Source organism: Gasterosteus aculeatus, chromosome 16 (assembly GCF_964276395.1).
Source record: "Gasterosteus aculeatus chromosome 16, fGasAcu3.hap1.1, whole genome shotgun sequence".
NCBI lineage: Eukaryota > Metazoa > Chordata > Actinopteri > Perciformes > Gasterosteidae > Gasterosteus > Gasterosteus aculeatus.
In genome coordinates this window covers 18,821,194-18,843,085 of record NC_135704.1, presented here as the reverse complement: position 1 = coordinate 18,843,085, position 21,892 = coordinate 18,821,194, and the positions used below count along the sequence as shown (strand labels likewise).

At 50.3% G+C, this 21,892-nt stretch overlaps 3 protein-coding genes across 7 annotated transcripts; all 3 read right to left on the bottom strand.

Annotated features, from left to right (window-relative positions):
- Window positions 1-1,249: 1,249 nt before the first annotated feature.
- hsd3b1 (hydroxy-delta-5-steroid dehydrogenase, 3 beta- and steroid delta-isomerase 1) lies at window positions 1,250-5,762 on the bottom strand. The gene is made up of 3 exons (XM_040201577.2): window positions 3,562-5,762; window positions 2,415-2,579; window positions 1,250-2,267 (listed from the first exon to the last, which is right to left on the bottom strand). The coding sequence occupies exons 1-3, from the start codon at window positions 3,710-3,712 to the stop codon at window positions 1,459-1,461; spliced, it is 1,125 nt and encodes a 374-aa protein (XP_040057511.2). The 5' UTR covers window positions 3,713-5,762; the 3' UTR covers window positions 1,250-1,458.
- Window positions 4,033-14,651, bottom strand: LOC120833928 (kelch-like protein 9). The gene is made up of 11 exons (XM_078090865.1): window positions 14,386-14,651; window positions 13,631-13,687; window positions 12,875-13,011; window positions 11,281-11,438; window positions 10,246-10,378; window positions 9,574-9,770; window positions 9,398-9,473; window positions 8,147-8,704; window positions 7,316-7,495; window positions 7,108-7,221; window positions 4,033-5,762 (listed from the first exon to the last, which is right to left on the bottom strand). The coding sequence occupies exons 2-11, from the start codon at window positions 13,633-13,635 to the stop codon at window positions 5,266-5,268; spliced, it is 2,055 nt and encodes a 684-aa protein (XP_077946991.1). The 5' UTR covers window positions 13,636-13,687; window positions 14,386-14,651; the 3' UTR covers window positions 4,033-5,265.
- Window positions 14,652-14,975: 324 nt separating this feature from the next.
- Window positions 14,976-20,383, bottom strand: hao2 (hydroxyacid oxidase 2 (long chain)). Of its 5 annotated transcripts, none has more exons than XM_078090870.1 (9): window positions 20,065-20,383; window positions 18,644-18,702; window positions 17,244-17,396; window positions 16,872-17,023; window positions 16,488-16,771; window positions 16,155-16,376; window positions 15,558-15,716; window positions 15,298-15,367; window positions 14,976-15,212 (listed from the first exon to the last, which is right to left on the bottom strand). In XM_078090870.1, the coding sequence occupies exons 2-9, from the start codon at window positions 18,658-18,660 to the stop codon at window positions 15,157-15,159; spliced, it is 1,113 nt and encodes a 370-aa protein (XP_077946996.1). In that variant the 5' UTR covers window positions 18,661-18,702; window positions 20,065-20,383; the 3' UTR covers window positions 14,976-15,156. The 5 variants fall into 5 exon arrangements, with proteins under 5 accessions (XP_077946996.1, XP_077946997.1, XP_077947000.1 ...); XM_078090871.1 differs by having other exon boundaries at window positions 16,155-16,373; XM_078090874.1 differs by lacking the exon at window positions 16,155-16,376 and having other exon boundaries at window positions 20,065-20,199.
- Window positions 20,384-21,892: the final 1,509 nt, after the last annotated feature.

Genomic DNA, 21,892 nt, shown 5'->3' with positions numbered 1-21,892 from the left:
AATACACACTTCCTACTGGCACGTGTAATCCCTCTCAGGGAAAAGTGATTAAAAGTAAAAGGATTAATCACGATCAAGAGTTTCGATGAAAACAATGATTTGTAATTAGAGCGACGAGGTCAAACCATCGACGCAAAGATGTGGGCGGACACAGGGTGAACACTCACTCACTCACTCACACACTCACACACTCACTCACACACTCACTCATTCACTCACTCACACACTCACTCACTCAGTCACTCACTCACACACTCACTCACTCAGTCACACACTCACTCACACACTCACACACTCACTCACACACTCACTCATTCACTCACTCACACACTCACTCACTCAGTCACTCACTCACACACTCACTCACTCAGTCACACACTCACTCACACACTCACACACTCAGTCACACACTCACTCATTCACTCACTCACACACTCACTCACTCAGTCACACACTCACTCATTCACTCACTCACTCACTCACTCACACAGTCACTCACACACTCACTCACTCACTCACACACTCACACACTCACTCACACACTCACTCATTCACTCACTCACACACTCACTCACTCAGTCACACACTCACTCACTCACACACTCACACACTCACTCACACACTCACTCATTCACTCACTCACACACTCACTCACTTACACACTCACTCACTCACACACTCACTCGCTCACTCAGTCACTCAGTCACTCACTCACACACTCACTCACTCAGTCACACACTCACTCACTTACACACCCACTCACTCACACACTCACACACTCACTCACACACTCACTCATTCACTCACTCACACACACACTCACTCACTCACTCAGTCACTCAGTCACTCACTCACACACTCACTCACTCAGTCACACACTCACTCACTCACACACTCACACACTCACTCACACACTCACTCATTCACTCACTCACACACTCACTCACTTACACACTCACTCACTCACTTACACACTCACTCACTCACACACTCACTCAGTCACTCACTCACTCGCTCACTCACTCACTCACAGTCACTCACACACTCACTCAGTCACTCACTCACTTACACACTCACTCACTCACTCATACACTCACACACACACTCACTCACAGACTCACTCACTCACTCACTCACTCACACATTCACCCACTCACCCGCTCACTGTTTCCTCTTCCTGGTTGTTGACAACTTTAATGTAAAAATGTTTATTTATATACAATTAAAGAAAGAATCAGTTCAATGCAAGTTGTTTTTTCACTTTAATGCAGACACGAGAGTACAGAGACGACGGGGGACGCAGACATGAGCCACGCGTGGGAACGTGGGGCCTCCTCGTGGTGACTCGAGAGAACCAAAGCTGCCGCAGCAACATGAAACCGGGAATGGCGCCTCTACGTGAACGTCTGGTGGCCTTCAGGTTCTCCTCCGCCGAAGCCCTCCGCGGCTCCCCGTGACCTACTTGGCTCTTATTCTCTGCCTCTCCGCCGGCAGCTCCGAGGCGAGCCACTCGGTGGTGCGTCGGCGGGCCTCCTCCCAGGTGTACCTGGGGGCGTAACCCAGGTCCCGCCTGGCCCGCTGGTAGGAGAAGCTGAACGGCGTGTTCAACATGGTGACGAGCTGCCGGCTCAGCGGCGGCACCACGCGCACCAGAGGCCGCAGCGCGCCGCACAGCACCTCCATCAGGAAGCAGAATGAGTAGAGGAGCCACAGCGGGTACATGAGCCTCTCCTGAACGCGGAAGCCCAGAGGCGCCATCACCGCGTGGTTGAAGTCCGAGTAACTGACGAGCGGCGTGTCGTCGGACACGAAGTAAAACTTTCCCCCGATGGCGTTCCTCTTCTGCGGATCTTGGAGGCCGCGCGCCGCCTGCAGGTGGGCCGCGGCCACGTTGCCCACGTACACGGGATTGACCCGGGCCTCCGGGCGGGACATGCGGAGCAGCACGTCTTTGTTGCGTACCCCGTCGGCCATGTGGCCCAGCAGGAAGCGGCAGCCCTCGCCGTAGATGTACATGGGCCGCAGGGCGCACGTGGCCAGTCGGCCGCCGTTGCGCAGGAGCTCGCCGTGGGCCTGCAGGGTCCTCCGCTCGGCCTCCTTCTTGGTCTTGCTGTAGGCGAACTTCAGAGCGCACTCGTACGCCGTGTCCTCGTCGCCGTTGACGACGGGCTCGCCCCTGGCGTTGGGTCCCATCACCTCGATGGTGCTGGTGTAGATGAAGGACGCCACGTTCTCCTGGACGCAAGCCTCCAGAAGCAGCTGCGTTCCTGCAGAGCACAGAGGACATCAGGAGATGCTCATCGCCAGCCAGAGGGCTTCCCGTCATGGCGGCGCGTCTTTGAAGATTTAGTCGCAATCAACATAGTTGACTTCATTATACATGGAGAATAAAATGTTAGGTTTCCGGGCCTCGCCTTTGACATTGACCCCGTGTATCTCGCCGTACTCCACCGCGTCCTTCACGTCGATGATGGACGCCACGTGGAACACGATCGACGCTCCCCGACAGCTTTTCCTCAGGAATTCTCCGTCTCTGATGTCGCCCTCGAAGACACTCAGCTGGGTGTCGCCTCGAACGTCTGACACAGAACACGGAGTCAGCAGGAGACACCCGTCAATCAACACGATACGAGGTTTGATTGGAACCTGAGGTAAAATAAATCCATAACAACGAGCTGCTGGGGGCCTCTGGGGGCGTCGCCGGTTGTATAGATACGTTTAAACCGCTGCTAATCATCATATCCCCGTCAATTACAAAGAATATAACACTTAGTATACAGAAAGTAATTAAACTGTTGAATTGTAGTTAAAAACAGTGGGACATAATATTAAAATATCATTTTATCGTGGTTTAAATAAACCCAAGTGAGGTACAAAGGTTAAATCTTAATAAATAAGTATGTAAAAATTATTATTTATTATTATGTATTTATTATTACTTATTATTATTTTAATTGATTGATATTGAAGATATTTTGAGAATTCATAAATTTTTAATCCTTCATTTGAAGATTTGGTTGTAAATCTGTCAAAGGCCTCCCTAATTGCGTTAAGATAAATAAAAACAAAGAAACACTCTAACACTCTACAATAAATCATCCCAGGCTAAATAATGACAATAACAACCCTGTACTGCTGTTATGTTGCTGCTCTTTCCTCTTCCTCTTCTCCTTTTACAAATTATAATTGTTGTCTCTTTTGGAAGGTTATTCTTTTGTTTCAGTTTATTTAATTTAATTTAATTTAATAATTTAATATTTCTCTTATTATATTGTATATAATGTGTATCTTTTTATTCTATTTTCTCCCCTGTACATGCTGCTGTGATACCAAAATTTCCCTCTTGAGGGATCAATAAAGTATCTATCTATCTATCTATCTAAACTCCTGGAATAACAGTCTTTCATCTCCCGCTCGTATTAAGATGAAATTACACAACTATATTTGTATAAATACATTTAGAGATGCTGCTTTTAATGGCTGAAGCTTGACATATTTAAAGAAAGAAGGAGATAAAGTAAATCTAAAGTCTCTGTACACATGCTGAAGGAAATCTTTTACCCTCCAGCGCCTCTAAAAGCTGCGGCCGGACCCGTCGGTCCAGCAGTCGTATCTCAGCGGCCTGCTCCTCCTCCAGCAGCAGCCTCACCAGCCGCTGCCCCAGGAACCCCGCGGCTCCCGTCACCACACACGCTTCCCCCCGCAGAGACATGGCAGCTCGATCCGCGACCAAACCACCGCCGCCGTGCGCCTCGGTGGACCTCGTGAAGGAGAGAAAAAGGCCCCCGAAAGAAAAGAGAACGTTGAGATGTTTGGGGCTCCGTTTGTCAGAGAGAGACAGCTCCTTCTGCGGCCAGCATCCACCACTTTTCCTCTATTTGTAAACCCAGACCGCTCACCAGAAGAGATACGGATGGATGCCCTCGTGTGAGAAAAGGGGAAGGGCGAGTTAGTGACGCTGTTAGGACAAGGACAGCGAGTGCGTGGAGTTAACTCTCCACGTCTCTGGAGAAAAATACAAAGAGCAATGTGTTATCTTTAAAGATTATTTATTGAAGATGAACAGATACAAATAATGCTGAGATCGTTTATTTAAAAGCGACAAAGACTCACAGCGCGGCATAAAATATCATATGTATTGACAGAAATAAATGTACTCAAATATATAAGAATATCTGTATGAATGCAGCTATTACAAAAACACCCATAACAATCCTATGTTACACTTTAATATCCTGAACTGAAATCTGAAATGTGAAGGTGTAGTTTTTACTAGCTGACACGCTTCAGGCTGCACTCATTCACTTGTACACCATCATGTGATTTACGCGAGAGGCTCAGCGGAGCCGCGAAACCCCTTTAAAAGGGCCGATGAGCACATCCGATCTGTTCAGCCTCCACGATAATGAAGCGCTTTCTTCCAGAAGATGTGCGGCCGAAGCAAACAACGTTGGACATTTCAAGGCGACAGTTGTCTGCCAGACCGCCGAACATGTTTCCACTCGCGCCGTGATGATTGGAGGTCGGCCTTGGTTTGCTCGTCCACGTGGTGCGTGCAGCTGTTGTGCTGGAAACCCCCGAGTGCTGCAGGGTTTTTACCCCCGGACGGCGTCATCGTGTCTGTGAACCTCCCACAACATTCCCGTCTCTGAAGTCAGTCCATCCACGGCCGGTTTGTAATTCACGGGTCATGTTTTTTGGGATCATCATTTGCTTCATTTGAATTAAGAGTGCCGCCGTGTGTCTGCGCGGCGCAAAGAACCACTTTGTGTGTCCTTCTGAGTCGCCGTCTCCTGGTCAGTGTTTGTCGACCTTGGCGCAGAAAACGACGTTGACTTATGTTGACTGCTGACTTATCTGGAAGATGAAGGTTGACGTCTCAAGGGCGCTGTGCTCGTCCTTCACCCGCATCTAATCAACCCACTGTGTGTGTGTGTGTGTGTGTTGCCTCTGCATACACACACATAAATATACAATATGACTTTTGGTATTTGGATATTTGTCTGCTGGATTTGAGGTCTAATCTGCAGTTTTATTTTAGTAAGAAAAGGGTCACAGCTTCCAAGCTTTTGTTTTTGTCTCATGACTTGACTGCAGATCGGAACAGACGGGGCGTGTTGGGGGCGTGTTGGAGGCGTGTTGGAGGCGTGTTAGAGGCGTTTAGTTATGACATTATTGGAGAGCGATCAAAAAGTATAATAATGCCCGCTTTATTCCTCCTCCCCCCCGCTGAAGAAGCTTTGGTGTCCCCCCCCCCTCCGCCCATCAGCTCTTGGCCGTAGGCAGCGGGCCCTCCGGCATCTGAGCCTCGTCCACCGAGCCCTCCGGCAGGTGGACCGTCATGGTGCACGCTCGAATCCCCCCCAGCGGCTCCAGCACGTTGAACACGCGGTCCCACTCGTCCCGCTCCGGGTCGTACCGCTGCACGATGTCCACCATGCACCTGCTGTTCCAGGAGTAACCCCCCACCACGTAGACCTGCCCGTTGAACACCGTCACGCCGATGTCGCTCTGGCCCCGGGACATGGCCGCCACCACCGTCCACTGGTCCGCCTCCGGGCTGTAGAACTCGCAGGCCAGGACGTCGTCGTAGTCGCTGCTGCCCCGGAAGTGGTTCCCGCCCATCACGTAGAGCCGGTCCCCCACCGTGCACATGCAGTGCAGCCCGCGCAGCTCCTTCATGTCGGCGCGGCGGGCCCACGCGTCGGCGACGGGGTCGTAGCACCACAGCTCCTTCTGGAAGGTGTCCCGGGTGATTCCACCTGGCGAGGGAGAGAGGGCCCGACTCAGTGGGGGATTTCACAGGGCTTCACTCCACGTCTCCCACGTCAAAACACTCACAAATCTGAGAATACACCCGTTTTTACGCCTTTATCTCCTGCGCTTCAAAATAACCATTTCTCCAGTTTTCAGCTGCTTTCAACGCATTTTTGTCCGGTTGTTCGGATCACCAATGACTTCAACATTAAAAGTCAAGGTTTAGCTCCCACGGAGCCGTGTTTTAGTGGGCGGATCCAACCAGGTCTCACACGCGATGACACTGGTTCCCGGTGAGGTCGTGAACAGCTGTTTCTGGCGGCAGGTGTTTGTGTTAACATGCTAGACACAACGCTGTGATACGCTACGAGCTCACGCGGTTTCAGTCTGAAACCCGGAGGGACGAGGGTGTGTTGTGCGTTGTGTGCACGCTGCAGCCCGTGGAAGTGGCTCTCGAGTGCGTTGCACAGCACAGAGACGGTAACCACAGGTCTCGATCGGCTTCCTGCTCCTCAGTCATGCGTGTGAAACAGCATCTGCTGTCACACCTTTTCTGTTCCGCAGACTTCGGGTTAAGAGTGTTTACTGGTGAACAGGAAGTGGTTTCCCATTGGCCAGCCGAGCGTGCTCCCTCCACCAGTCGCTTTCACCAAATGGAACCTTCTGTTGCTGACAGAAATGTCCTGCATCAACAGTCGGGTGTTTCGAGAGCATCGCGCTAGTTTTTAAAGCCTAGCGCCTGATGGGAAACGCCTGACTCGAGCCGCATCGACGAGCTGATTGGCTCTCAATGTGGCGGCAAACACCCCAGTTTCTAGCGTTGAACTGTTCTGTGAAATTGTGGTACTTCACGCCAGATTGTTGGCTCTTACAAAATGCTCGGCTCCTTACAAGATGGGATCTGTTGAAACACCAACAATGACCGTTGTGTAGATTTCCTCAACTGTGAGAATAAAAATTGCCCTTAAAAGGAGCTTCTGCAGGACTCACACAGCTGTTAAAGGGGAAGTCGGCCGCTCTGCAGCCTGCACGTCACTGTGTAACGACCACGACCGTGAGCATGTAGTTCCTGCTTAACCGAACCACAGGGGCAGCATCATGAGAGGGCACTAGGAAGACACTGGTTTGTTGTTATTCGGACTTTCAAACTCTCAACCCCGGGTGGAGGACTGCTGGAGCAGTGGAAAGACGAACAAAGTGGAGTTTTGTGGCATTGAGGAGTGAATCCTAATGATACTTTAGTGAAGAGTCGATATTGAGGACACAGTGGTTGGCGATTGTTGGGCGATCGGGAGAACCTGAGGGGAAGATAGCCGGTGCTCAGACCCCCCCCCCCGGCGCCTCACTCACCCGAGATGTACATGAGGTCCCCGTGAACCGTTCCGGCGTGTCCGTAGTGAGGCTCCTTTATGTTGCTCACGTTTGTCCACTCGTTTCTCCTCAGGTCGTAGCACTCCACCGTGTCTGATGGGATGGAGAGACGAAAGAGGAGCTCAAAGAGAGACAATTGCGCTGAAACACGTCTCAAATTTGATTAATTTATTCATTAGCTGCTCACCGATCTCTCCCGAGGCATTCCTTCCCCCGACTGCGTACAGTTTCCCCTTCAGCATGCTGAGGTGGAAGAAGGTCCTCTTCTCGTTGAGCGAGGCGATCTGGAGCCACTTGTCGAAGCGCGGGTCGTAGCGGTAGGCGCTGTCGATGGCCGTCTTTCCCTTGGTGTCATAAGTGCTCTGGCCTGAGGACAAGAATCGAGTCAGTGGACGATAAGTGAAGATTTAAAAAGAAAAATATGTGGAGTTTGTAATCTGTCACACATGAGTCTCGATGATAAAATGACTACTTCCCTTTCAGCTAATTCCATTTCTTAGAATGGTGCAAATGTAGGGCCACCGCTTTACAAGGCGACAATCTTCAGTTACGCCAAAGCTTCACGTGTTAAAGCTGCATTCTCTGCAGCGACCACCAGGGGGGCGACTCCTCTAGTCCTACAGACGTCTATGAGACGTCCACTTCTTTACTACAGTCTATGCTTTTCAACAACAAAACTAGGCCTTGTCTCTTTCAACAGAGGCTTCATGCTTCATGCACGGAGCACGATTTACAACTTAGCTTCTTCTGTTTAGTCTGTTTGTGGCCGAAAGCCAAATCCATCCATCCATCTGCAAAACGCTTATCCTGCACGCAGGGTCACGGGGGGGCTGGAGTCTATCCCAGCCAACAGACAGGGTACGCCCTGGACTAACATACAACCATCCACACTCACATCCACACACCTCCGGGCAATTTAGAGTCACCAATCACCCTGATCCCCAATGCGCATATTACATGAACAGCTGCAGGTCGACCTGCTCGATGTGGCTATCGGGTGAAGTGTGGGTGCTCTGACCTCCAACGATGAAGAGGAAGCCGCCGAGAAGGGCCACGCCGTGCTGGTACCGCGGCACCTCCATGGGCTTCAGGGCCCTCCAGTGGCCGGTGTTACCGTCGTACAGCCTCAGCTCGCGGCTCACCACCAGCTGCTGCCGCATCACGCCGCCCAGGGCCAGGATGTGGGTGTCATCGGAGCGGATTTGCGTGCGCTCGGTCTGCAAGGCCGGCTGCATGAAAGGCATCATCTGGTAGTTGCTGGCCTCCAGCAGCAGGTTGACACAGGCCGCATCAGAGCGCATCATGGACTCCCCCTCCTCCTCGTCCTCCTGGGAGATCTGCATGAGCTCGCTGGGGCTCATCAGCGGGAAGCGAATGTGGCGCATCAAGGCGTGGACGTGGCAGCGGCGACTCGGGGGGTCGTGGTCCAGCCATCCCCGGGCGATGTGGTAGAGCTCCATCTCGGAGAATCCCTTCAGGGAGTTGCTGGACAGCGCCACGGCCATGCTGGTTTTAGAGAGCTGGAGGTAGCGGCCGGACTCCACCAGCGCCGAGAGGTTCTGGCTCACAAACTCACCTGGGTGCGACGCAACAAGGAGGATCAACATCACCAGTTTGTCAAACCAAGAGGATTGCTACCATTTGTAAGAGCGGGTCAGTAGTTAGCTGAGAGGATAATTCAGTTCTGTTGATTCTGAACGTGCTTTCCTCATGAAGCTCCAGCACACCGTGTTACATGGAGTCTTCACAGAAAGCCCCTTGGTGAGGTTTTGGAAAAAGTGGTAAAATACTTTGTTGGGTTTAGTCACAAAAACTACTCAGAAGATTGTGGCTGGGTTTTAAAATAACTATGGAAGTGATGTTACTTAATTGTGGAAGTTACTTCACCGTTTTCGACTTCTTGTTCCGCGTGAGAAACACACCCCTAGTTCATATCGCTTCTTAGACCCGTTAGAACCGGACAGCCTCTCGAGGTTCCTTTGTTTTGCGGCATGATGAGTGTGAGTCTTTTGATATTATACTTCCCGTTCACCCATAAAAGAGCATGAACTAAACCGGCCCTCAGGCATAAGGTTTGCTCCTCTTACTGGACCAATAGTCATTAAAGGCTGGGCTTTATAACTCCACTGCAGCTTTGCAAAGTCACCCAGCGGGATGGATCGATCGCCCCTTCCGTTTTAATCCCTCTCTCCACCTCGTCTACGGTATCAGTCCCGATCCGATAGAAGCTCTGCCACTGTGCTCTCGGGTCACTGTCGTGAACACTCACCTATGTTCAGCTGGACGTCCTCCAGGTGCAGGTCTGCGGCGATGCGCTCCACTTCCACACAGTTATCAATAGTGATCTGCATCCGACAACACCAGAGTCAGTCACGAGCCTCCTTTTCATTCGGCATCGTCTCACTGACACTCACAGACAGAACCAGTTAATGCAAAGGCTCTCACCTCGCTGCTCAGGAGCTGGTTGCAGAAGCTCAGGACGGGCATGACCTGCAGGAAGTTTGCAGCCTCCAGAGTGTCCTGGAGATTCCCCATGTCCAGGCACACTTTGGATGTGTAAATGAAGTCTATGATGTTCTTTAAACCCAACTTAGTGACCCCGTGCAGCTTGATCTCTCTCATCTCCTGTTCCCTCATGCCTCCTGGACAAGGAACCAAAGAGGTGGATGCATCTTTTTCTCTTTGTGTGCATTCAGCAAGATGGAAAGACGCTGACACGTAACGCCTGGCGGCTGATTAATAATGACGGAATTATGTTTAATGCATGAGTTCTTTCTCTTTTCTATTACTATTTGAGAATGTTTATGTTGAGGGCACAAGTGTCAACCTGAAAATATATTGGTTTGTGTTTTTATTTATGTATTTATTCATATTGTTGCAAAGCCAGAAGTGTTTCTATGGAGGACTCTCTGCATCCAGCATCTGCTCTATTTTGGATTGTTGCAGAAAATAATCTCTGTGGCGAACAAACACTTCTTAACTTCTAAAATGTGACCATGTCTTCTGCAATGGCAAAGAAACACTAAACAATCCACACATAATGCTTCCCGACACACCTGTTACATAGTGAGATGAGTTTGTCCCCTGCTTCAACCCTGATAAAACGTGACCTCTCACCTGTGAACATCGCCTTGAAATAGTCGCTACAGGAAGCCATGATGACTCTGTGGACGGGGAAAGTGTCCCCGCTGTCCCCGGGGACCAAGACGACGTCACAGAGGGTGTCGTCTGCCCGAAAAGCATCAAAGCCCTGCAGGAAACACAGCACTTGTGATATCTCATGGCTCCCCATCACTAATTTCTTACCACAATGGTGGGTGATTCTCAGAGATTCTTTTCAGCCTTCTGATTCTGAAATGTTGGGGGTAGTTTGCTTTTTACGTCGCCATCTTGTCTTTTTGCAACCAGTGAACAGTTACCATCTAAAGGCCCTTTATGGTCTGTTTGACTTTAAATGGACCATAATTCACTAAATGGACATCATGCTGGATTGAAGAAGACTTGAAACTAGAGACTGAGACCATAAACTCATGTTTACAATGTTTACTGAGGGAATAAATCCAGAGAGAAGTAGAGTCATTTCCTCATAGACGTCTGTGGGAGCAGAGGAGTCGCCCCCTGCTGGTCACTACAGAGAAGTAGAGTCATTTCCTCATAGACGTCTATGGGAGCAGAGGAGTCGCCCCCTGCTGGTCACTACAGAGAAGTAGAGTCATTTCCTCATAGACGTCTATGGGAGCAGAGGAGTCGCCCCCTGCTGGTCACTACAGAGAAGTAGAGTCATTTCCTCATAGACGTCTATGGGAGCAGAGGAGTCGCCCCCTGCTGGTCACTACAGAGAAGTAGAGTCATTTCCTCATAGACGTCTATGGGAGCAGAGGAGTCGCCCCCTGCTGGTCACTACAGAGAAGTAGTCATTTCCTCATAGACGTCTATGGGAGCAGAGGAGTCGCCCCCTGCTGGTCACTACAGAGAAGTAGAGTCATTTCCTCATAGACGTCTATGGGAGCAGAGGAGTCGCCCCCTGCTGGTCACTGCACAGAATGCAGCTTTAACACGTGAAGCTTTGACTTCATTTATCACATTTGTTTCCCAAAAAAGGGTGTTGACGTTGATAAATGACATAAAAACTGTATCAACTGTAATAAATACCTTCAACACATCTGCTCCGTGCTCCGTGCCGCTGAACAGCCTGGACAGCGGCCGGGGGGGAGGTTTGGGCTTTGTGGCTTTTTCTGGGCGCTTAGGTGGCGTTTCCATGGGTGGGGGGAGAGGAGCCGGGGCCGGGGCCGGTGGAGAAGGCCAGTCATCTATCAAAAGAGATGACAGATGTTGTGAGTATCAGAAGTAAAAGTACTCGACTGTGTTGTGTAGTATTATTGGATCGATGATTTCTTGATGAGGAAGCACTTCATGTACTTTACATTCCAGATCTTTGTCACAGAGTCAAACTGTTATCTACATGTTTAGTCTGCTATGATTCATTATTTAGAAAAGTCAAATTAAATGAAATGGGAACAAGTACTGAGAAAAGAAATGCAGAATGCAAGCAGAAGTGAGGTTGTGGGTTTTGTTTTCACAACGGGGGTCTTTTGTTCCTCCCACGGTAAACTGCGAGCATCAAACTTGTACTTTTCTGCGGTCGGCTGGATGAATGTCGTTTTCAATGCAAAGGAAACACACATGAGTTATGCAGCACCGTTTTAAATCAGACAATCTAGTGAAATGAACACAGGAAGTTCACTCAGGCATTCAGTATCGCCTTCTGATGCGTGATCCCCGCAGAGACACCGACCCCATGACGGCAAAACACATGTAACATGCAACAGGATACTAGAACTACATCCATAATAACAATACGGCTTATTTGTGTTGAAAACTACATTTACTAATGATCACTTTTGGTGGGGTCATTTTGAAAGGGGTTATTGTACATGTATAATACAAGTATGTAGAGCAGAATACATGGTAATAATCTAATAGTACACTATTATATAATAATAATGATGATGTATATCAGATGTTCAGGGGCATCTTTCACGTTATTTAAATAATCTAATCTGCTTTCGACACCCCCGAAATTTCCGATCAGTAACTACTGAGACAAGAGCAACACACACACACACACACACACACACACACACACACACACACGCTCAGACACACACACGCACACACAAACACGCACACACGCTCAGACACACACACACACACACACACACACGCACACACAAACACACACACACACGCTTAGACACACACACACGCACACACACACACGCTCAGACACACACGCACACACAAACACGCACACACGCTTAGACACACACACACACGCACACACACACACGCTCAGACACACACACACACACACGCACACACACACACACACACACACATGCTCAGACACACACACACACACACACACACACACACGCTCAGACACACACACACACACACACAAACACGCACACACGCTTAGACACACACACACGCACACCTGCACACACACACACACACACACACTCAGCCACACACACACACTCACACACGCACACACACGCACTCACACATCCACACACACTCACACACGCACTCACACATCCACATGCACACGCACACACACACACGCACTCACGCACGCACACACACACACACAGACACGCTCAGACACACGCACACCCACATGCACACGCACACTCACGCTCACACACACACGCTCAGACACACAGACACACACACACACCTTGCTGAGCCGGCGGCTCGGGCGGAGCAGGAAGTCTCTCGGGCGGAGCAGCAGGCCTCGGTGGATCCCTGGACTGATGCCTGCCGAGGCGGGACAGCCTGCGGCTCAGCCTCCCCCCGATGTCGTCTCCCGCCCCCCTGCAGAGGAAGCAGGAAGTGTGCGTTCTTCACTCCGTCACCAACACCACTGTGTTTCGCTGTGACTGTGACGCACGGTTCTGCCGACCCGACGCTCATTAGGGCAGCAAACAGCGACCAACACCGGCTCTATTTTCAGGGCTTCCTTTACGCAGTTTTTCATCGATACTTTTAGCCTGTGAGCTTCGCCTCTTCCTCTTCGGGTGTTAACGGCCCAGAGCCTATTTCTGACACGTGTGGTGTGAAGCGTTTGGTCCGTGGAGGAGCGCAGAGGACGCCCTGCAGCCTGCACAGGCCCGTTATCTGACCTGCATGGGTCATGTGATCCGCACAGGAGGAACTTTATAATCAGATACACCAATCTCTCATAGACCAGCATGAGTGCATTACGCGTGTTGTTCAGGAGTATTGATCCAGAGGGATGCTGGCAAATGGCTTCCAGCAGAAAGTAAAGAAGAAAATATTAAAATCTTCAGTGATCTTGTTTCAGACATCAAGACTCAACGAGAGTGAAGCCAGTTACACCCTCACGAATAAATCTTATTTATAAGGGCAAAACATAGTCTACATACAAATGAGAAATGTTGAAACATTGAAGCACGGACGGAAGGTGCCTCACCCCATCTCATTCGCCTCCTGTGGTTGAGGCCGCTGGCTGTTGCGCTGCTGAGACTTTCTACAGGGAGACAAAAGAAAAGCATCACTTCTCCCGTCGGCGAGCTTCTCCACCGCACGGCGAGCTTCTCCACCGCACGGCGAGCGGTTCTTTGGGTTTCGCGTGGCCCAGAGACTTCTCAGATAAACTCTCACGCCCGAACTGAGGAACGTTTACGTTGTTTCAGGTTTTATTGGACGGGTTGAGCGGACTGTGACTTTGTGGCTGTCTGGACGCTGGACTATGTGGTCGTCATGCCGACGTGTGTTTTATAAATCCATGAATGTACCCTGGTATCAAACCTTCATGTATCTGTAACGCATTGACATAATTATCTTCAATATAATGAAACTATATTATAGTTTTTTGTCCTGTCCATCATATTTGTCATGTTTTGACCAGTTGTTTGCACACATTAAAATCAGAAATGTTTGTTTCCTTATGTGAGCTGATGTCCCTTCATCAAAGGGTGATCCCTTACGGGTCGAATGGACCACCGAGCAGAGGACGCTGCCTCTCCTCCGCCGTCTTCCTGGTTCTGGCCCCTTTGATTGAACGCTGTTATTTTCCAGCAGCGCCCAGTTTTTACTCATTTTATTTTGTTAATTAGAAGTTGTCTCTGTTTCGTAAACGCATCCCTGCAGCCTGAAGCAGCCCCCCCCGGTGCAGCACGCTCAAGTGCAGCCCCATCTAAAAAGGCACCCGTGGGTGCCCCCTACCTGGAAGAAATCCTCCTCAGCAGCCCGGATCCGAGGCCCCCCTCCAGCCTGCTGGTCTAACCGGGCCGGCGCTCTGGAGAAGAACAGTCCGCCGCCGCTTTGGGAAGAGTTTGACGCGTCCGGTCGAGCGTCGCCGTTCGTTTAGCTGTGAATAAAACACCTCGCCGACTTCCTGTGCTACTTCTCCTTCTGACTGAGCTGGTGTTCCGGCGCCGCTCCGCGCCCCCCATGTGACACACTTGTGCGATTCTGCGGGTAGAATCATCAGAGGTTTCACAAGCTGTCAGGTTTTTTTTAAGGTTTAAGGAGTCGAGCGAACAGACTGCGGCGGCAGACCTCTTCCTGCGCACACAACACAGGCCAGATGACACGAGCTCACGTCCATGTTTGACATTTTATGGCATTTGGATGTGATGAAAGCTGAAAGCTTCCTAATATCGTAAAAACATGTGATGCAAAAGGATCTCTTGCCCTTTGTTGTGTTGGTGGGGACACGTCAGCTGATTTAAAATCAACTGAGGTGTAAAACAAACACAAAGGACACACTTCTTTTAAACGGTCTGTTATGGTCTTAATATCAAGTACACGTCTCCATTAGCAACCGTTTATTCAAACACAAGCGTCTCAACCAAATAGTGAATATTGCAACCAAAAGTAGTTTTTCAATACAAAAGCAAAAATGCCCCATAATGTTATTTTTCACATGAGGCGTCAAAGTCTCTGAAGCCTCTTCTCTCTGGTTCCCCCGCGGCGCTGCCCTCTGCTGGTCCCTCACAGTCTGGAGAGCTGAATGAGGTTCCTGTTGATCTCCGCCACGTTCCTGCAGCCTGGACCCGACCAATACCAACAAAGGGGCTGCTTTAGGAGGAACGCAACTTCTCAGTCACAGGTAAACACACGGCCACCGCTCACCTGATAGGGCCATGGACAGACGGAACTCATCGTTTAGGATTTGCAGAACTTCCCTCAGTCCTTCTTCTCCCTGGAGGATCACACAGGAGCCACCGTTACGAAGAAGGATCGCAAACCTTTCCGACAACAACCCGTTTAAGGACGTTCTCTTTTCACAGCAATGGGCGGCGGTTTGGTTTGGGAAGAGGAAACACAGCGAGGGAGACACGTATTGTTCAAAAGAAACCTTCGCGTGGTCACAATCAGGCGGCGGTCTGCACCTTGTACGCGAGGCCCCACACCGCTGGACGTCCGATGAAAACACACCTGGCTCCCAAGGCCAGCGCCTTCAGCACGTCGCTACCTGTCCGGACGCCTCCGTCCACGTAGATCTCGATCCTCCCCTGCACCGTGTCCACGATCTCCGTCAGGGCGTCGATCTGTGTGAACCACAGGCCAAGATGTCACCGCTCCACAGGCTTTTATTTTGAAAAAAGAGATCACCGAAGTCAACGAGACAAACCTGCGAACTGCAAAGCAGAAGGTGCTCGTACTGTGTACAAGTCCTGCTAAACCGCAGTAGTACCAACAAGCTGCAATCAGGAGATAGTTAGCGTAGCTTAGCATAAAGACTAGAAAAGGAGGGAAACATCTACATCTTTTTTTTACAGTTCACAGCTTGTTTTATTGGTTCCTGTGCTGAACTATTTCCCTCTGCAGTGACTCTGAAAGCCACAAAACCTCACCGCTAGTCCGCCACTGCGAACGCCGGCGCCACTTCTCCTTTTAACGCTCGCCCGTCACGGACATTCACACGCGCATCTCAACGGAACGTCCCCGTGACCGTAAACCGCAGAAATAACCCAACCCGCGAGTACCGAGGCCGGGCCCCCGTCCAGCTGCCGCCCCCCGTGGTTGGACACGACGACGCCCTGCACGCCGTGCTCCACGGCCAGCTCGGCGTCCTCCTTGGTCAGGATCCCCTTGATGATGATGGGCAGGCGGGTGATGGACTGCAGCCAGTACACGTCCTTCCAGCTGATGGACGGGTCCAGGGTGTTGGCCGGGATGCCGTAGTCCTCCGGGGCGGCGGCCTCCTGCTTAAAGGGCACCGGGGTAGAAAGAGCAACTCCACATGCAAACGTACTCTTTGTACTGTTGCTATGGGGCAACTCTGGTGCTAATGATACCCCCCCCCCTCCCCCAGTTACCTGGAACACTCCGTCAAAGTTCTTGACCTTGAGGTGCGGCGGCAGCTTGAACTGGTTGCGGATGTCGTTGCGGCGCTTGCCGGTGTAAGGCACGTCCACGGTGAGGACCAGCGCCTTGTAGCCCAGCGCCTCCACGCGCTGCACGATCTGCTCCGACAGCTTGCGGTCCCGGTACACGTAGAGCTGGAACCAGCGGTAGCCGCCCGGCGCCGCCGCCGCGATCTCCTCCACCGAGCAGGTGGAGTAGGTGCTGGTGATGTAGCAGGTGTCGAGGGCCTCGGCGGCTGCGGGTGAGGTCAGAGGCGTTACTGCCCGCGGGTCTGAGGAGAGCCTCGGGCTCTCGGGGGGGGGGGGGGGGAATGGGGGAGGCGGAGCTTTCCTCACCCCGAGCCGTGGCCACCTCCCCTTCGTGCCACGCCAGGCAGTGGAAGGCGGTGGGCGCGATGCCGACCGGGAAGCTGATCTCGGTGCCCTGCACCGTGGTGCGCGTGTCGCTCGCCGACACGTCCCGCAGGACGCGAGGCCTCAGGCGGATCCTGGTTCAACGGGGGAGGGAGGGAGGGAGGAAGGGAGGGAGGGAGGGAGGGAGGGGGAGGAATCACAACTACAGCAGTCTGGTTCAACACAAACCGTGATGTGTGGACAGAAGACAGAGACGGTCCGTAGTGTCTATTTGTGGCTCAGCTACAGTCTGCACATACCTGTGTGTGAGCGCCTCCCCCCCCGGCCCTCCCCCCCGGCCCCGCCCCCCCGTACCTTTTGTAGGCCAGCAGGTTGTCGTCCCTGGTGCAGCACTCGTCCGCCCCGGCGGCGTAGTAATCCCAGGTGGCCTTGGAGAGATGCTCCTTCGCGTACGCCTCAAAGTCTGTGAGGCAAACCATAGCCATCTCTGCACAGCGGCCCCCCTCCCTGAGAACAAAGGTCGTCCCTGTTCAATATGGCCACGCATGCAGAAAGAGGACCCCCCCCCCACATGTTCAACCGGACTCACTTTCTAGTATTTAGTCTCACACTGATGAACATAATCACTTATTCATTCAGTCACACCTGATGTCGTCTGCGCTGTAAGAGTATTCTCCTGTGAAACCGAACAGCTGGGTGGCCCCCCACCCCCCCCCCCCCACCTTCCCCCCGCGTGACCCCCGGCCGACCTTCCGATTGTGTCCACGCGAGCTGTGAATGTGCTGATGAGGACGAGTGGCGAGCGACACACAAACGCAGGGGAGACGCTTTGTTGCGAGCGGCGCTGCTTTCACGGGCTGAAACGTTGGCGGTGCGGCTTCGTTAGCGTGCAGATGTGCTCACACACACAGCTGGAGGGAAGCAGTGACGCGTTCTGTCAATGGTTCCAGTCAAACGTCCCGATGCCGTTTGAAGACGAGTAGAGGCAGAAAAGTACAAATACTTCTCTAATAGTCTCTTTTTGTGTCGTCTGCTCGGCTGATTTAGTCACCGAACGCTGTTGTGTTGCAATGAACTATTATATAGTGTCACGGTAACGTTTGTTGGCCATGAAAAGATCCAAGTTCATTCTTAATGTTTGATGTGGTTTGTTTTAACCGCAGTCCCACTATTTAAATAAGAACCTCTTTTTTTAAACCTTATTGATTGAATTTAAATCTTAAAGTCAGCCTGTGATCCAAATATTTAACAACAATATATTACTATTGTAGAAATGAGATTTTTAAATGCTCATCTCGTCCGCAAAGGGACAAAGTCTCTCGTTTGAAGTGGACACTAATCTGTTTTTAGTGTAAAGCATGAAGAAAAGGGATAAAAAGTTATAACTTCTGTAGAAACATCTCATATTTACAGAGTGTGTCCCCGTCTGTGTGTCCCCGTCTCATGTTCCCCGTGTGGCTTTCACAGGAAACAATGAACTGTTTTATATTAACAGCTGATGTCTGTGGGAGGGAAACTATGTTTGTCCTCTTGTCCCAGAGTCAAAAGTCCTCTGAAGAGGATCTGCTGAGCGCGCGGGACTGAAGACAACACACAGGGACACAGCTGCTCCGGGACACGAGGACACTGGACGGCGTCTCTTCTGAAGTCGTCCTCAATGCGGCATGACGTTCATTCAGTACACGATGGTCCGTTTAGAGACAAACGGACCGTTTCATCGGTTGACCAACTGAGGACGGAGACGGTTTACTCACTGATTACAAGCGTTCATTCTCTCTCAGCTGGACTTCTTCTCTGCTGACAGACTCATTACCTGAAACCAGAAACCAGACAAGTACAAGTACTGTAAATACGACCTCCAGTTAAACATCAGCACATCACAACGCTGCTACTGCTGCTGCATTATACGGGGTTTCATATTATGGACATCAACGGATCCGGTAAGCGTGTGTATGTTCCTGTGCACATGTGCATGTTTCGCTGTGTATGTGAGAATATAATTGTACTTTATTTGTATTTCTATACTCTATGTTGTAGCTTCTTTTGATTACTATTTAATCCGTATTTCAGTTTTTTCTAAATTGCCTGAAGCACTTTTCAGTAATCTTTTTCAGTATTAGTATTTCAGTAACAGCAACTTCCAATACTAACACTAATACATCATTTATGAGCCGTGTGTTTACCTTTGCGTCTATTACCTTCACATAGAAGTAATATTGGACGAAGTACTGCAGTACTTACAGAGTAACTGCTGTGGCCACTAGAGGGCAGCGCAGCACCGGATAAGAGACAAAGTGAAGCAGGTTAAAGCTCTCATCTGAGGTCAGTACTACACAGTACTTCACTGTACTACACTGTACTACACAGTACTTCACTGTACTACACTGTACTACACAGTACTTCACTGTACTACACTGTACTACACAGTACTTTACTGTACTACACTTTACTGCACAGTACTGCATGTAGGTTGAACCTGAGTCAGAAGCCGGTGTTGTGCCGAGTAGATGAAAGGATTTGCCGTTGATGTATCGGTGAATAACACAAACACAAAAGAGGAAATTACATTAAAAATTATGAAATATAAATTGGATCAAAGAAACTTACTAACGAAACAAGAAAGAAAGCTTTAAAAATATTTAAAAGTAATTATCAATTCAAATTAAAGCAATACAGCAGAACATTAGGAAAAATAGACGTGTAAAAGAAAATGACAGAGAAATATATGTAAACATTATTTTGAGTTTTTTTGTTGTAATTTGCCTTTTTTTTCCTCAGGCGACGACGTATTAAATGTGAGTCCTTGTTATTGTTCTAACTATTAATCAATTATGTAAAATAGCATATGTGCTCTCGATAACTAATAAAACTAATGAATTCATAATAATAATATATATATATATATATATATATATATATATATATATATATATAAAGAGACAGAGACCCCCCCCCCCCTCACTGGGGGTTTGTTTGTTCCCCTGTAGAGCCCCTGAATGGCCGCACAGAGCTCATTGTCCAGGTGAGCTTCTAGATCACCTGAAGCTTCGAGCAGCTTCCCCCACAGCGCAGTGTATTTGTTTGTCAACAGGTGAGTAAACATCCGGGTATCCGGTAAACACGAGGATCCCGCGAGGTAAAGAACCGGGAAACGGGTCGGATCCGAGAGTCTTACCTTCACCGGAGCTCCGTGTCCGGTCTGCTGGTCCGTGCGGGTCCGTTCCTCTCTCGGTTCACCGGGTCGCGTCAGAGGGCAGTAACCCCCCCTCACGTTCATCCTACGCCCCGCCCCCTTTCCACTGCGTGATGCTCCGCCCACACCTGTCGCTCTCTCACCAAAAAATCAACCAGGTAACTTCAACTTTATTAATTTAAGTATTTATATTTAATTTGTATTGACACGTATCCTTCATCCCTGTTTAACATCTCTCCTTCCATCCTTTCCTCTCTCCTTCCATCCTTTCCTCCTTCCTTCCAATCAGCCGTCCTTCCCTCTCTTTTGTCTCTGACATTAAGAGCTTTGTTTGTGTGATGAGACCAGGATGAAAATGTCGGGATCCGTTTTGTCTCGCGGCTCAGCCGGTGACCGTCAGTCACGTGTCCGTGGTGCTCAGTAGATGACGACCTGCTCCGCTTGAGTCACACAGCTGACGTCACTACCGGCGAGTCATCAGCTGACACGGTCACTCTTAAACGTTTAATGTGCATTTGTTCCGGTTTCTAATAAAACAAGACATTACATGTGGACGGAAGTGTTAAAATCTCTAACTCTTATAAACCTCCCAAAATTAATAAAAAAAAAAAAATAAAATCTTGTGTTTGTCTTTGAAAGATTATAAACGTGTTGCACAACTGAACGGCTGAATAAACCCCGATTTGATGACTAATCAAATACGTTTCCAACAATCATCATATTCATTTATTAAGGAGCCTGAGAGACGCAGCCTGGGGCAAAATAAAGCCTGTGTGATGTTGTCGGGGGGGTCGGGGGGGGGGGGGGGGGGGGGTTGGGGGGGGCCGGGCAGGTGTTTTGAGGATCTCACGTATAGAACACAGATGTCCTTTGATATGCTGAGCTTGTTATTTTAGGTGATGGATGGATGGCAGGAGGAGAGGATATGAACGCCACAGTGTCTCCGAGACCAAACGCCTGGAGAACTTGTTCTACAGGCGGGGGGGTGGGGGTGGGGGGGGGGCTACATCAGACCCCCTTGCTTTTATTTCATTACTGCTTATGAATTCAATTATTCTTTGTGAATGTAATATCTCGGGTAACAGAAGCTGGCTTCTCGAGAGTCGGAGTTGGAGCTAAAGGGCCAAATCCGACACACAGGACCCCCCACTGGGAGGTGCGGGGGTGCGGGGGGGGGGGGGGGGGTGTTACCTGCACTGAGGAGGAGGAGGTGCAAAGTGTGTTAATGCGCAGCTGGCCCTCGGCGCCTGACGGAGGGCCCGACGTGGCTCCGGGGGTCCGCTGCTCTGGAGGTGCTGGACGTTCATCTGAGTGGAAAACCTCTTCCACATGCTGGCTGAGGCTCTGCCCCCCCCCCCCCTCACCGTCCCCCCTCCCCGAGGCGGAGAAAGGGCCCAGCACGCCGCGGCACATGTGTGATGAATTGTCAAGGTGTTATCATGGCGGGGCCCCGGGCTCCTCCACCTCGGTGTCTCTCAGGGGTTTATTATCAGTCTAAATAGCGCGCAGTCCACTTTCACACCAGCAGCTCGGTGACAGCTGTCCGTCATCTGATGTGACCGTTTTATTCACGCTTGTTTCTATTCGTCAGCTTGGGAAATGTAGCGTTGAAGGACTTTCTGCTGCGGGTCGATTCCATTAAAAGATCAAAAGGAGCAATAAGACGTCACAGTTATTTTTCATTAAAGAAAAGGGGGAAAAAAAGCAAGTTGCTTTAAAGTGCCAAAGAAAATACCTCCATGTTCTGAGAGGCCCATTTATCTGTTTTTATGCTCTCTGAATACATGGTTGAATAAATAAAAGCGACTTC

What these genes read in the sequence shown, in the direction of transcription:
- LOC120833928 (XM_078090865.1), bottom strand. An exon ending in GAATGCCTCGGGAGAGATCG is followed by an intron (nt 7,222 to 7,315) that starts GTGAGCAGCTAA and finishes CCATCCCATCAG; the next exon opens with ACACGGTGGAGTGCTACGAC. An exon ending in GGACCTCATGTACATCTCGG is followed by an intron (nt 5,763 to 7,107) that starts GTGAGTGAGGCG and finishes CTCCCTCGCCAG; the next exon opens with GTGGAATCACCCGGGACACC.
- hao2 (XM_078090870.1), bottom strand. An exon ending in TGGACGGGGGCCCGGCCTCG is followed by an intron (nt 15,717 to 16,154) that starts GTACTCGCGGGT and finishes TGGTTCACACAG; the next exon opens with ATCGACGCCCTGACGGAGAT. An exon ending in TGTGGGGCCTCGCGTACAAG is followed by an intron (nt 15,368 to 15,557) that starts GTGCAGACCGCC and finishes GTGATCCTCCAG; the next exon opens with GGAGAAGAAGGACTGAGGGA.
- hsd3b1 (XM_040201577.2), bottom strand. Translation starts at nt 3,712, where the DNA reads ATGTCTCTGCGGGGGGAAGCGTGTGTGGTGACGGGAGCCGCGGGGTTC. An exon ending in GCTTTTAGAGGCGCTGGAGG is followed by an intron (nt 2,580 to 3,561) that starts GTAAAAGATTTC and finishes GTTCTGTGTCAG; the next exon opens with ACGTTCGAGGCGACACCCAG. An exon ending in ACACGGGGTCAATGTCAAAG is followed by an intron (nt 2,268 to 2,414) that starts GCGAGGCCCGGA and finishes TGTGCTCTGCAG; the next exon opens with GAACGCAGCTGCTTCTGGAG.